The sequence below is a fragment of the Desmodus rotundus genome, chromosome 5, assembly GCF_022682495.2.
Source record: "Desmodus rotundus isolate HL8 chromosome 5, HLdesRot8A.1, whole genome shotgun sequence".
Classification (NCBI taxonomy): domain Eukaryota; kingdom Metazoa; phylum Chordata; class Mammalia; order Chiroptera; family Phyllostomidae; genus Desmodus; species Desmodus rotundus.
The window spans coordinates 8,955,081-8,969,850 of NC_071391.1; the positions used below are offsets into that span (position 1 = coordinate 8,955,081).

General features: G+C 42.2%; 1 protein-coding gene across 1 annotated transcript in view; it reads left to right on the forward strand.

The window, feature by feature from the left end:
- Positions 1 to 4,967, forward strand: part of PATL1 (PAT1 homolog 1, processing body mRNA decay factor) — a 30,210-nt gene extending 25,243 nt beyond the window's left edge. Inside the window, exons 16-19 of the mRNA XM_024574134.4 lie at positions 494 to 649; positions 2,639 to 2,730; positions 2,843 to 2,992; positions 3,320 to 4,967. Of these exons, the coding sequence (XP_024429902.1) occupies positions 494 to 649; positions 2,639 to 2,730; positions 2,843 to 2,992; positions 3,320 to 3,341 (420 nt within the window). The 3' untranslated portion in view covers positions 3,342 to 4,967. The remainder of the gene's footprint in view (positions 1 to 493; positions 650 to 2,638; positions 2,731 to 2,842; positions 2,993 to 3,319) is intronic.
- Positions 4,968 to 14,770: the final 9,803 nt, after the last annotated feature.

The following is a 14,770-nucleotide window of genomic DNA, read 5'->3' on the forward strand; positions in this document are numbered from 1 at the left end:
TGTGAACAATACTTCTCAGTAATTCTGTAGCACTCAGAATTTACCTGTCTTAGAGTATTTCTCAAAACATATTGAAATTGCCTATTTACTCACCTTCCCCTATGTATTTTAGATTCTGAGGGTCTGTCTGTCCTTTTAACTTTTGTTTTTTAGCCTAAGTGCCTGCTGCACTGTAGGCATTTAAATAATTGTGGGATAATTAAAATACTGATGTTTTATCATGAATCTTGTATATTTGAGAAGTGGTTTATACCCTTGGTTTACACAAGTCATGATGTTTCCTATGCACATTGAGTTGAAAAAGTGCTCAGTAGATAACCTTAGAATCCATTGCTAAGACTCTAGTAGTACCCGCTAGAATTGTCAGCCCTTTTTTGTTAACTCGCCTCAGGCTGCTGAGTGCACAGCTCAGCATCTTCCATCCATGCCTTCTGATGGAGGGTGGCTGAAGCAACAGTTATCAGTGTCTGATGCTTTTATTTCTTTTCTGTAGGTGCTGCCGTGCTTATTGAGTCCCTTCTCTCTCCTCCTCTATCATCTTCCGTCAGTGACTGTCACCAGCCTTCTGCAACAGCTAATGAACCTACCTCAAAGTGCAGCTGCACCAGCACCCTCTAATCCTCACCTCACAGCTGTTCTCCAGAACAAGGTGGTCTTGCCTTTTTTGTTCTTGAATTTACAAGGCTCCTAAATTAGAGTTGTAGGTAAAAGTAATGGCTACTGTGGCTCTGGCAACTTACTAAAAAGGTTTCCTTCAGTCAGGAGTTACATTAAACTCCTAGTAACAGAGGCTAGAAATAACAGTGGTTCCAACAAAATAGAATTTTGTGTATCTCATGCCAGTAAATCTGGTATGATGGCTCCACAGCATCGTCAGGGATGCGGCTCCCTCAGTTTGCCTTCTCTGCCATCCTTAGCAGTGGCTGCCGTACTCAGGACCTCTCGGGGTCCGTGGTGGTTGTAGAATTCCAGGTGCCACTTCGCATCAGGGAGAGAGGTGTGTGTGGAGGGCTAAAACTTGTGGATCAGCTGTCTGTCTTCCTTATGTGGACCCTTTCCAGGAGTTTTAACCAACAAGTACTTAATCTCAAAGGCCATTCTTAGTCACATGCCATACCTAACTGCAGGGAAGCCTGGAAAACATGTTTGGTTTACACCGTTGTCATCACAAATAAAATCAGAGTGCTGTAGGAGGAAGAAAGCGAATCAGGTGGGTCAGTAGCGTTCCTGTCATAAGACTATGAAGAGAACATCCTATTTCATTATTTCACTTGCACCAAGTTAAAGATCCAGAGACTCACAGGGGAAGCGTAATACAGACGAAAGAACGGGAACTTTTAGACAGAGCAAGTTTTCATTCCTTGCCTGCCACTTTCTAGGTTTGTGACCCCAAACGGATTATTTCACTTTGCTCAGCCTCAGTTTCCTGCTGTGTGAAGCGGAGGTGATGACGTCTACCTGAGCGTGTCCCGGTTACTTAGATGAGAGTCAGCTGGGAACAGTTCGCTGTAGCGCGCAGACATAGACGGCACGCATTAAGGGCCCAATGGTACAGTGAGTGAGAAAGTAGGCTCTTCCTTGCACCTGAAAACCTGTCAAAGCGTGACTCCAAGGGGGGAGAGGTGGCAGTGCCTCAGGGGACTTAAGGTCAGGGTTCTGGAGTGATCAGTTATGTGCTCTCCATGTAATTTGGTTTCCTGGTACTAATTTTAATAAAGGCAGTAGAAAATTGTGAGGGCAGATGAAATTACATAGCCCAGTGTTGTTTTCAGACATGAAGGGAACTTTTGTGGAAAGGCAGGGTTGTCCTCTGTGAGGGGGACTCAGAAAGGTGAGATGGAATCCCCAGATCTCCCTCCTTCTCTTTACGATCCATTGTAACTAGGATTGAAGTAGTAACCCAGCACTTCTGGTCCTTTTTTGTGTTTTCCTTCTGTGCCCCTTTAAATGGTATCTTTCCTGCTTTTACTACCCCTAAATGAAAAATGTCTTCATATATTTCAGTCTCAAAAGCATGTTGCTAAATTTTAATAACCCTAGATACGGTGAATATATCTGTTTGTCTTTCCCTCTTTTATTTTTTAGACTCTTACTAGCATCATATCTAAGCCTTTGTATTTCCAGATAGGTGTGTCCTTTTTTTAAGGCAGTCTTCTCTCTGTATTCTGATCATTACAGTTACTTTTCTTTGTACATTTTCCCATGGGTTTTAGCACCTTTTTTGTTAATTCAGAATATCTTACTCTAATGTTCTTTATTTTTTCCATGAACTTTAATTTTCTATGTCAAAGTTTGTCTTCATTTAACTTTTGTTTTAAAATCATTTCTGTTCTTGTAAATAGGAGAAAAGCTATGTCCCACATTATCCATGGCAAGAAATAATTACCTCTTTATCCCAGGGTGGGATAGAGGGGAGCAGAGAGAACCGTGGGACACTGGGACTTTCATTTCCATTGATTATGGTTTCTGCTGCTCTGCAAGTGGAAAGGCACACAGCGTCTCTGCTCATGCTTGTCTGGTCTTTGCCTGGTTTCATAGAAAAGCACAGCAGTGGGGTCACTTGGATTTTAGTGCCGTTTCCCCTCCTGGGGGTGGGGTGGGAGATGCAGTGTCGGACTTGCTTCCCTCTCTCTCGTAGTTCGGCCTGTCACTGCTCCTCGTCGCCCTGAGCCGTGGGGAAGACCTGCAGAGTTCAAACCCTGCTACAGAGTCAGCAGAAAACAACCAGTGGTCAGTCTGGGCTGTATTTCTTCTTCTAAGTTCTTTAAGGTAATCATTTCATTCTTTTTGGTAATCTTTTCATTCTTTTTCTTACATTGTTATTACTGATTTTCCCTATTAGGACGGAGGTGATGTTCATGGCAACCCGAGAACTTCTGCGGATTCCCCAAGCAGCCCTGGCCAAGCCAATCTCTATCCCCACAAACTTAGTATCTCTCTTTTCTCGCTATGTTGACAGACAGAAACTGAACTTGCTGGAGACAAAACTGCAGTAAGTTGGCAACAGGAGAGTTCACATTTCACTAATAGGGCAATTTAGAAGTTAGGAGGAGGAGGTCGGTCGGGGGGTGGGGCTGGTGGCATAAATCTGAATTTGGTGGAAGAGATTAAAGACTTCTGTCAAATATGTTATCTACTAGATTAAAACACTGTACTGGGTGCAGCAGCACCCTCACAGTTGACTGAATGCTAAGGATAGAGAGCTCTTAGGTATTTTCTTATGAGGATTTTTATAAGGATGTAATTTTAATGCAAAACATTGCCTTCTGTTTTAACTCATTTATACAAACAATTTTCCTTTCTTTCTTTATACCTATAGGCTAGTTCAGGGGATACGGTAAAAGATCTGCAAGTGTGTCCTGTACCTCCTTTTGGCTGTCACCTGCACTGCTGCCATCACCAATGGAGCGTTTGTGATGAGGGAGGGGAGGTGCTCATTCCCCAGAGCATCTTGTGGGACCGATTCCTGTTCACAGGGGCTGTCTCTAAATGCCAGGTGTTCCCCACTGCTCTGTGACATTTGGCTGGGTGATACCTCCACTGGTTTCTTCTTACCTTCTCTGTTACAATTCTGCATGTCCTACTTTTACTCAATTCTTCCCAATTTTGCATTTTCTTTGCCCTAGAGACACAAATATAATCTCTCCCTTTATCCTGCCACCACTACTCCAGTTCAGAGTAGATTGTAGCCTGCCAAAGGATCCCAGCCCGCATCCTACTGAAGTCTTTTTCATTGCCCCATATTAATATGAGAGCCAATTAAGTAGAAATTAATATATATACACACATATGCTTGCACACATGTTTATGTGGTCTCCAGAGGATCCTTGAAAGAATGAGTTTTAGACGGAGAAATATTTAGTTGACACATCCCTCCTCTAAACACAAACCAGCTAATGTATTTTTTATCTGTTTCTAGTCCATCTTGTAATTAACTTGGTGGGTTCTCCTTGTTTTAATATAAATACAGGATATGCAGCATATTTAATAAAATCAGAACTCTTAATTGGCTGATGCCCAGCTCTAGACTGAGAAGTCCTTTTTCTCCTCCCCACCTGAATTTCCTTTGTTTCTGTCCACTTGAATGGAAACAGCACACGGTTAGGCCTCTTTCCTGCTACAGCTGCGGTGCACTTGAGTCTGCCCCCTCGAGTGCTGGAAGATCGCCCGAGGTGATTCTACTGTAGAGCGTGCTTCCACGGTGGAGCTTTTGTCTTCCTGAGCCTACTTCAGTAAGCCATGCTCTCTCCTCTCCTGCCCGTCTTTATTCGGTGTCATGGGTAGAAACTTCTCCATGTAACCATGGACGCTAAGTCAGGCTTGCTTTGCTCTTCATTTTCTTCCACGTCATGGGCAGAACTGCTGTCCTTGCTGTTTGGTCACCCAAGTCCCACCCCAGGCACCCAGGGGCCTGGGTATGAATCCTAGCAGGGACAGCCTGCCCTGACTCTTTTCACTTGTCCCCTTCCCTCTCAGCAGTCAGCCAGGATAAGGGGTTTTGATCCCTGGTGAGTACAGCCCGCAGGACAGTCAGATCTGAATTGGTTCTGCAGGGGTGTCCTGATACACTTTTTGCTGTTCTCACCTTTTCGAATGTAATGGGGGAGACAGGTTATGACGCTTGAAGAGAACACACGTTTTGCACATGCAGGGATCGTACAGCGGTAAAAGATCGTACAGCCAGCTGTCCTTGTCTCCATCTCCATTTCTTCCCATGTGTAGCCCTGGGCTCCACCAGCCGTTCCACAGTGATGTCACCTAGCTTCCCCCCGACATTATCAACTGACTGTGTTCACTAGGCGCCTTTCCTGCCTTTCCACTTCACAGCCGATCAAGTGAATACTTGATTATTATTTTTTCCTCTCTGTGCTTTATCTTTTTTGTTTGGTTCTAATTAATAAAAATTAAAGTTTCTAAATTTACATTTTTATAGGGTATTGTAAATAAAAACAAATTGTATACTTGAAAAAATGTGTGCCTGCATTTCTCCTTTCTTGATTTTTAATGTGTTTCCAGTGTATTCAGGTAGAACTGGCAAACCTTAATGTTGGAGATTGGTAAGGATATTACCTAATGTTTCACCCATTTAATTTTGTTGTAAGGGACACAGATAAAGATCTTATGTTTACAGGGTAACGTTCCTTTAAAAACCTAGAGTGCTTTCATTTCTCCCCTCCCCCCCTTTTTAACCACAAAACAATTATGGATTATAGTAAATACACTATAGTTTATCTTATTCATTCCATCTGTCTCTAGGCATATGTGACTTTTTTTAAATATATTTTATTGATTATGCTATTACAGTTGTCCCATTTTACCCCCTTATTCCCCTCTGCCCTGCACACCCTCTCCCACCCTCATTCCCCCACCATAGTTCATGTCCATGGGTCATACATATAAGTTCTTTGGCTTCTCCATTTCCTGTACCATTCATAACCTCCCCATGTCTGTTTTGTACTTATCATTTATGTTTATTCCCTGTAACTATCCCCATTCTCCCCCTGCCCCCTCCCCACTGATAACCCTCCATGTGATTTCCATTTCTGTGATTCTGTTCCTGTTCTAGTTCTTTGCTTAGTTTGTTTTTGTTTTCTAGGTTTGATTGATAGTTGTGAGTTTGTTGTCATTTTACTGTTCATAGTTTTTATCTTTTTCTTAGATCTAAGTCCTTTTAACATTTCATATAATAAGGGCTGGGTGATGATGAACTACTTGATCTGGGAAGCACTTTACCTGCCCTTCCATTCTGATAGGTTTGCTGGATAGAGTAATCTTGCCTGTAGGTCCTTGCCTGTGAGGTTTGAGAAATCAGCTGATGGTCTTACAGGAACTCCTTTGCAGGAAACTGTCTCCTTTTCTCTGGCTGCTTTTAAGATTCTCTTCATGTAGCCCAGTTTGGCCATAGGCTGCCCTCACGGATAGCTCTGAATTTCATCTCATAATGCATGTCCTCAAAGGAGATGGAAATTTCCTAATTTGTTACAGTCAGTTTATGTTTCAGACGAGTATCATTTTAACTCTTAAGATGCTCAAGCTAAAAGGCTCCGTCCGTGCTTTCTCCCCCGCTCTGCCGTAGTGGTGTGTGCAGTTGAGTCTTAACGCACCGCGTCTTCTCACCAGACTTCAGGATCAAGCAACTTCTGACCCTGAAACAAAATGGGACCGCCCCACTCCCCAGCGGGTTGGAAGAAAACGGGATACAGCCAGGTACAGCTCCGAGGGGAGACAAACGAGTAGAACCTGTGGCCTGGGAGGAGTGCCAAGAGGCGGCACACGACGTTCGTGACGTTCGTGCCGTGTCACAGGCGCCAGCCTCTTAGCACAGGGAGCCGGAGACACCACCACTCTGGGCGGGCGGATGTGTTTTACTGGAAAAGCATTTTTCTCCTTTTGCTATGTTTCTGCACTAGTTGACTGGTTCAGTAACAAATGTGAGGCCTTCAGTCTGAATAAAAAGAGCAGACAAGTAGGAAGAAAGTCAAAAATGGTAATGAGGGAGGGAGATAATTTAACATTGGCTTTCTACTTACATGAACCTTATTTTCCCCCGATTAGTGAGTGGACAGGCTCTTGGGTTAAATGGCTTGCCCAAGGGGACGCAGCTGAGCAGCAGATCAGGGGACTTACCAGATGTTCTTACTGCTGTGAAGGAGTAAAACTATCCTCTGGTAGATTTATTCTCACCCCTACGTGAAAAAACAAAGCCTCGTTAGATACCTCTGCTTGGTTAGAAAGGAGGTGGCCCAGGGGTGCCTACGCATTCCCGGAGGTGTGTAGATACAGAACGTGACAAGTGAGGAAGGCCTTAGAGACTGGTCCCCGAGCCAGAGGGCTGAGACAGGGCAGCAGCTTGCCCTCAGCTCCAGTGGCTGGAACTCCAGTCTGTAGGTTCTGCTCCTCTCTAGGTTACAGTCCACCACAGGCTGAGAAATACCAGGCTTAGCCTGGAAAATGTCAGTGTGAAATTTCTTGTGTGAAAAAGCCAGACTTTAAGAAGGACGTGCTTGTCCTTTGAGTATAACAGGAGGTTACAGTGACTACCAACTGATTTTGAAGCATGTAGTATATTCAAGATAGTGTTTGTCCTAGGTGTTCAAAAAGTCATATTTAAGACACCAAGTAACCAATGAGAGCAATGTTAGCCTCCCTGCTAATGTATGTCAAAAAATAGGTGGTATGCTAAAATAACTTACAAGAATGTGTCACAGTTAAAAACTGGCATCGAGGTATATAATCTTATTTAAGAAATAGAAGACCCTGGTAAGATATAACAGACTTAGGGATAATAATTTTCACAAATGAAAATGCAAGTAATTTTAATAGAAGTTCACCCCCAGCCCTGGTTGGTGTGGCTCAGTGGATTGAGGGACAGACTGTGAAGCAAAGGTTTGCCGGTTTGATTCCCAGTGAGGGCACATGCCTGGGTTGTGGGCCAGATCCCCAGTTGGGGGCACATGATGTTTCCACACACTGATATTTCCCTCCTCTTTCTCCCTCCCTTCCCCTCTCTTAAAAATAAATAAAATCTTTTTTGTAAAAGTTCACCCCCAGTAGTAATCAGATACAATGTTTTTTTTAACTTAACCAAATTAAAATTTTTAGAAATCTTGTGATTGTTCATGCTCCTGCCTAACAGGTAAGACCCACCCATGCTCTTTTCATCACTTACTGGCTTTGTGATTATGTAAAATCCTCGTTGCTCAGTCCCCCCACCCGTTAGCCTAGGATATCCCTATCTCTGTAACATTGTACCTTCTCTTAAAGAGTTGATATGCATAATTGCATATGTCCATAGTCCTGTGCAATAAAAAATGGAATCCTACCCTGTCACACCACCTAGGATATTGCTAAGGAGTGATGTATTCTAGAATTTAGCTCTTTGGACAGTAAACGTTCACAGTTACAGTGGTCCAGAGTACTCTTCACTTGAAAGGTCCTCTGTATCCCTTTTGGAGGCTATAATGTGGGCCCTATAGTCAAGGACCTTTCTGTCGAGTCAATAACATCCATAATTGCTTTTGTCCATGTCTGTGAACTAGCCACAGCCACTCCCTTGGAACTCCAGCAGGGGACATTTAGGACTCAAGAACAATGCACTGGGACAGATTACATGCACAATTCTATTTGATCAGTAGTGACCATTGTATCGGGAATGAAGTACCAACTTTACATCTAAAAGCAATAATTACTTAAAGCCCTTATCACAAATTGATTAGGTGCACAATTGTGGTCCCCGATGTCTCCTTTCAACATGGGTCCTCTGCACACAACTCTCCTACGTTACCATAGAGGGTACTTGGGACAGTTAACATGCTCCAATGCCACTACTGTACTTAATGTTACTGAAGAACCCACCCACGAGGACCTCGTATTAAACCAGCGGGCCCTTGGGGCAGTTAATGTGTGTAAATGCCACTGCTGTTCTGTTGTTACTTAGAACCCACTAATCCTCACTTTGCATTCAAACCAGATCCTTGGAATAATAAATGTGCTTAGATGCCAAAAAAGAAAAAAAAAAAAGAAAGAATGTGAGGATTTGGAACTGCCACTTACACGGATGGGGCAGGTCTGCGTTTCTGGGAAGTGCTTTGGCGATGTGAAGAGCTCCAGAAGTATTCATAGCCGTTAACTAGTTAGTTCGACTTCAGAAATCTAAGCAAAAATTCCCAAGTAATGATACTTTTCACAGCATTATTAATAATAGATGTCCAAAATCACAAAAATGGTTAAGTAAATGATAACCCACATGTCATGGATAATTAGGCAGAATATTTACTCATGGAAAGTGTTTATAATATGGGGAAAACCCATAAAGTATACATGCTTTGAGTCAAATTCTTTTTAAGAATATGCTTGTATGGTGGTGTGAATATAGGGGCCTTTTGCTTTTCATCATTTTTCAAGTTTCCTATAGAGAAAATGCACTGCTTATATTCTTAGAAGAAATACCATTTTGGAAGAATTTAGTTATGCGGAAAAAATACTAAGAATATAGTGTTAAACATAAAATAGGTTCTCTGTATGTATTTGGCGTAATCTGTGTGAGGGGGAAAAATGGGAAAAAGAATGCAGTTGAGGGTGACCAAATTGCAGTGGTTGCCTTAAAGGGGAAGGGTCATGGGGGAGTTTGTGTGTAGGTGATTATCTCTGCTTTTCCATACTGTTTTAGCGGGCAAAAGTGTCTGATCTAGTTGTCCTTGACTTTAGGGCCAGTGCATTTGACTTTGTAACAGAAGAATGTGCTAGGGATCTGAAAAAGTCATGTGAAAGCAAGACAATTATCTGGAGAGATGGTATTCCATTATTGGACGTATAAGATGATTTATTAGTTGAAAGATCAAAGAACCACTTTGATAAGTCCAAGCTTTATCTGCCAGTAGACTCCCTTATTTACACTAAATTGTGTTTTTCCAAACTGACTGTTGAATCAAGGTGGATCCCAGCTCAGTCTGCAGAAAGATCTGCTTTGGCCTTAGAGTCCGCCAGCGAGCTTTCACTCAAGTTCCCTGTCAATCATCAGGAAAGTCAAGACATGACTGAATTTGACAGAGAACTGGACACCATCTACCATCTATTGGAGGCCAATGAAATCCATTGTGGGGAAAGGAAGTGGGGAAGTTGAAGGCACCTTATACTTCTCTTCTTTGTCCAACTGTGTGAATATATTAATATTGTGATCCTTAAGAAGTTAATGTATGGGTTTTTAGGAAACAAGTCTTTAATCTGAGGAATCAGTATCTTAAAAATCACTTAATACCATTGTTTTGCCCTTTTTCCTCCTTGAAGTAGATTGTGAGTAAATTACAGATCTCTTTAACAGCCTCTGGTTTGCTTTTTATTATTGCACATAAGGCTGTTCCAAGAACTTTTTCGTTAACTATTCAATGTGACTCTCCAAGCTCCCCAGCTTAGCCAAGTTCATTCTTCAAGTCAATACTAACCTAAATCAGACCTTAAAGCTGGGAAACATCTATAAGGGAGCTAGAGTGATGTGTGTGTTTTGCCAGTTGTAAATAGAGTATCTTCAATCGCTTAGATTTTGTATCAATCTAAAGAACCGGAGAGAAATCTGCAGATAACTTGCAAAGGGAAAGTATCTCAAGGTCCACACCCAGGAAACACACTGCTAAGTTTAGCGTATTGTCCTCAAAGTGATTTTTTATTTTTAATATATTTTATTGATTATGCTATTACATTGTCCCATTTCCCCCCCTTTATTCCCCTCGGCTCAGCACCGCCCCCCCCCCCCCCCCCCGCTGATTTCTGTACGTATATGCATACACAGTTAGAGATATTTTTACTTTTGCCTCATAACACAACTTGGACATCTTTCTACATCACTATATAGAGAGCTGCCCTGTTTGTTAAATGTTTGCCTAGTGTTCCACTGTGCCATGATTTAACTGCTACCTCATTAATCAGATTCAGTTCTCAAAAACTGTCAGTCATCATTGTTCATCCAGCTTATAGTAAGGGCTAAAACTGGGACTTAAACCCTAAATTTTAGGCTCCATGTCTAGTGTCCTGGCTACAGGAAGGTTCCTTCCCCTGGACCCATGTTTCATATAGGAACAGCAGAAAAACTACAACCCTTTAAGGACATATCTGTAAACTCTTCTGATCAGACTTCTTTAAAAATGTTTTTATTGGTTATGCTACAATGTTTATGTTACAGTTGTCCCAATTTTTCCCCCTTTGCCCTCCTGCCCCAGCAACCCCTTCCAATCAGACTTCAATGCCTTCATTTCCGGTAGACAAACAGTTGCCTCCCAGTAATATCAAAAAAGGGGCAATTACACTACACAAAGATCAGAATTAGAGGAAGGCCATTGTGAGGCATCTGTATGGTCCCTTTTGGGTTAAGCATTTTTGAAAAGGAGGAAAAACAAGACTCCTTGTTTTCACCCTTCTCCATTCCAATATTTTGAAATGCATGTTTATATTAGATGTACTCAGTCACAGGTGATTGGTTCGTTCATTTATTCACTGCATTAATATGTGAGCTCCACAAAAGCAGGAACTGTCTTGCTCACAGCAGTACCCCAATGCCCAGCAGAGATGGCACCTAGCAGACACCAAACAAACACCTGTTCATGGAACAGCTGGGCTGTGAAGAAGCAGAGCTTCAAAGGGTGAGTCAGAGGACAGAACTTAATAAATTAGCCTGTGTGTGCCAGGCCCACTTCAAAATACACTGTTTTTGTTTTACCACAACAACCCTGAGGTCAGGAACAGTTTAGTAGTACAAGGCAAGCACTCCTGTGCAGTATGACTCTGCGTACAGGGGTGACAAAGACAAACGAAGGCTGTGCTCTGGTGCAGCTTACATATGGAGGGGGGTACTTACAGTGATAAGTGCCAAGAAGAGAACAGAAGAGGATAATGGGATCACGAGGGGTGGGGAGATATGTACTTCAGACGGAGTGCTCAGGAGAGGCCTTGAGGAGCACGTGACATTTAAGCAGGTGCATGAACAATGAGAAGAGGACAGCCATGCAAAGGTCTCGGACCAGCACCCCAAGCGAAATGAAGAAGATGGCCAAGGCCCTGAGATGAGAATGAGAGAAGCTGAAGGACCATGGCAGGTCAGTGTTGCTGGAGTGAAGGAAGTGAGACAGGGCAACCACACCAGGTCTTGATGGGATTTATTCCCATGGAATTGGAAGATGCTCCAGAGTTTTTAAGGAAAAAGTACAAAACAAGATAGGATCTGGTTTATGCTTTTTTTAAAAAAAAGATTTTATTTATTTATTTTTAGAGAGAGGGAGGGAGGGAGATAGAGAGGGAGAGAAACATTGATGTGCAAGAGATACATCGACAGGTTGCTTCTCACATGCCCCCTACTGAGGACTTGGCCCGCAACCCAGGCATGTGCCCTGACTGGGAATCGAACAGGTGGGCGACCTTTTCGGTTCGCAGGTCGGCACTCAACCCACTGAGCCACAGCAGCCAGGATTGACATATGCTTTTAAAAATCACCACCCAGGTGGCTCAGTTGGCTGGAGCATTGTCCCATACATACACCAAAAGGTTGTGGGATCGATTCCAGGTCAGGGCACTTACCTAAATGTGGGTTCAATCTCCCATCCAGGAGCATCTTAAGAGGCAACCTATTGGTGCTTCTCTACAACATCGATGTTTCTCTCTCTCTCTCTCTCTCTCTCTCTCTCTCTCTCTCTCTCCCTTCCTATCTCTCTAAAATCAATAAAAACATGTCCACAGGTGAGGATTTTAAAGTAAACAAATATTACAGATAAAAATCACTGCTGTATGAAGATGGAAATATAAGAGAAGGGAGCACTTAGGAAAGGCCCTCACAACACTATTCTTTGTCTACAGGATGAAGAGACTGAGCCTTTTTAAAGGCAAAAAGAATAAATTTTTAAAAAGTAGACTTCAGACAGCAGTTACTTTGGGAGTGTTTAGGAGAATGGGATTGGCATAAAGATGTAGGAAACTGGTCATTTTGTATTTCTTATGTTGAGTGGTAGATTAATGGGTATTAGTTTTACTATTATATTTCACAACTTTCACATATCATATGTTTCTATGGATTTTATGGGTTGAATTGTGTCCCTCAAAACTCACGTTGAAGCCCTGGCCCCCAGAACCTCAGAATTTGACTATATGGAGAATGAGCCTTTAAAGAGATCTTAAGTTAAAATAAGGTTATTAGCATGGGTGTGCTCTAATCCAATAGGACTGGTGTTCTTATAAAAAGAGAAGATTAGGACACAGGCACAGAGGAGAGACCAAGTGAAGACACTGAGAGAAAAGAGCCATCTGAAAGTCAGCAAGAGACAGAAGAAACCAGCCTTGTCAGTACCTTGATCTCAGATTCTAGTCCCCAGAGTTATAAGAAAATAAGTTTCCATTTTTAAGCCACTCCATTTGTGACATTTTGTTATGGCGGCCCTAGCAAACTAGTAAGTATAGGTGTCAAATATTTCATCTTTAAAATTTTTTAATTTTTAAAATCCATAAGATAGTAGAATATATGTCAAACTGTTAACAGTGGTCACTCCTAAACACTTCTTCAATTTTAAAGATGTTTTCCTTCATAGCCATCACACCAGTATTACATCAAACAAGTGTAAAAACTGCTTAATATCATCAAATACCAGTCAATTTTCAAATTTCCCCAATTATCCCAACAATGTCTGAAAAGCTGGGTTGTTTCCAGAACCTAAATCCAATCAAGCATTTGGTTGTCTTTTATGTTTTTTTGAAGCTTAGAACAGTCAGCCCTGACCCTTTTTTATGACATCAATTTTGCTTAATTTTTTGTGTTTCCTTTTCTATAAAACCAGTTGTCCTATAGAATGTCTCACACTCTTGAACGATAGCAAATTGTTTCCTATTGTTTCTTTGAAGGTGTCTAACTGGTTCCTTCGTCCCCTGTAAAGGGGAGGTTAGAGCTGAAGTCTTAATTGGAATCAGCTTGAACCATTTTGGCAAAAAAGCTTCAATGAAGTGATGTTGTAGACTTTATGCTGCAGCACACCGGGGACCTCATGAAAACTTGATTGTCCCAGGGTTAATGATGCTAAATTGGAGAACTGGGTTAAGGTGTGGACAGCCGGATTTTCCCATTTCAAACATGTCTTCCTCCTTTCTGATTGGCAAGTCATCTGAGAGGTGTATTTGGCAACACACCTCACATTTGTGCAGCTGTTTACAGTTTACCAAATATGTTCAAATGTATAATAGCATCCCTGTAGGGTTTTATTTCTATTTGACAGAAGTGAAAACTGACTCTTGCAGTGTTTAATGACTTTTCCCAAGTTCCTAGAGCCAGGAGGTAGCAAAAGCAGGACTGAAGCATAAATAGGTTCCTTTTAGTTCAGTTAAAAAAAAAAAAAATCCCAAACAGCTTACATCTAACTGCAGATTTTCAAAGTGTGTTTTCTTCCCTGAGTTACATAAATCTCATCTTTTAAAAAATATTTTCTAAAAAAGGATATTTTTCTTCACTTTCTTGATACCAGGAAAACATTACCAAGGAAAAGCAATTTGTTTTATAATGACAGCTATTATCTATTGCCTATCTAAACTAGCAAAATGTAACAGGTTCCCCAAAGCTCCACTTTAACAGTAGTTTACAACATCTAAATGTTAAGTAAGTTACTGAGTCTGTTACTTTCATAAATGTGTGAGCAGAGTCAATTTATAACAAAAAATTTTGGTGCGAAGTTTGGCATGCACACGTGAGCTTATGCTAAAACCAGTAAGGGCCTTTAGGCCTGGAAGAGACACTGACGTGGAGTACGTACGAAGTCAGGTCCTTGCAAGTCTATTTTCTCTTCACAGCTAGGTGGGCAACTCTTGGGACAGAATCAGAAACAGGAGACAAAGGGTGTGGTGCGCTGATGAGAAAACCAGGGAGGGGAATTAGGAGGATCGTGGATCCAGGAAGGAACTGGGAAGCTATTTCTGGGCTCCCCGGGAATCCGGGCCTTCAGCTCGGAGTAAGCTATTGCGAGAAAGGTCCAGGAAGGGAAGACTCACTCAAGCAGGGCCTGACTGCTGAAAGTCACTCTTCCTACTAAGTATGGAGGTCTTGGCAAGAGGGATTCCAACACTACACTTAAATCAAAAACAATTTAGTGAAACTGACTTGCTTTTATCTCCCGTCAACTTCCCCAAAGCTAGAAGCAGGCGAGCACACCCCCTAGGTGATCACCCCGGATTTTATTGGCTGTCCCGGCCTGCCCCTCTCCCAGTAGGTTTCTTTCATTCGTCAACATTCTCAAGCTCACCCCCCCCCCCA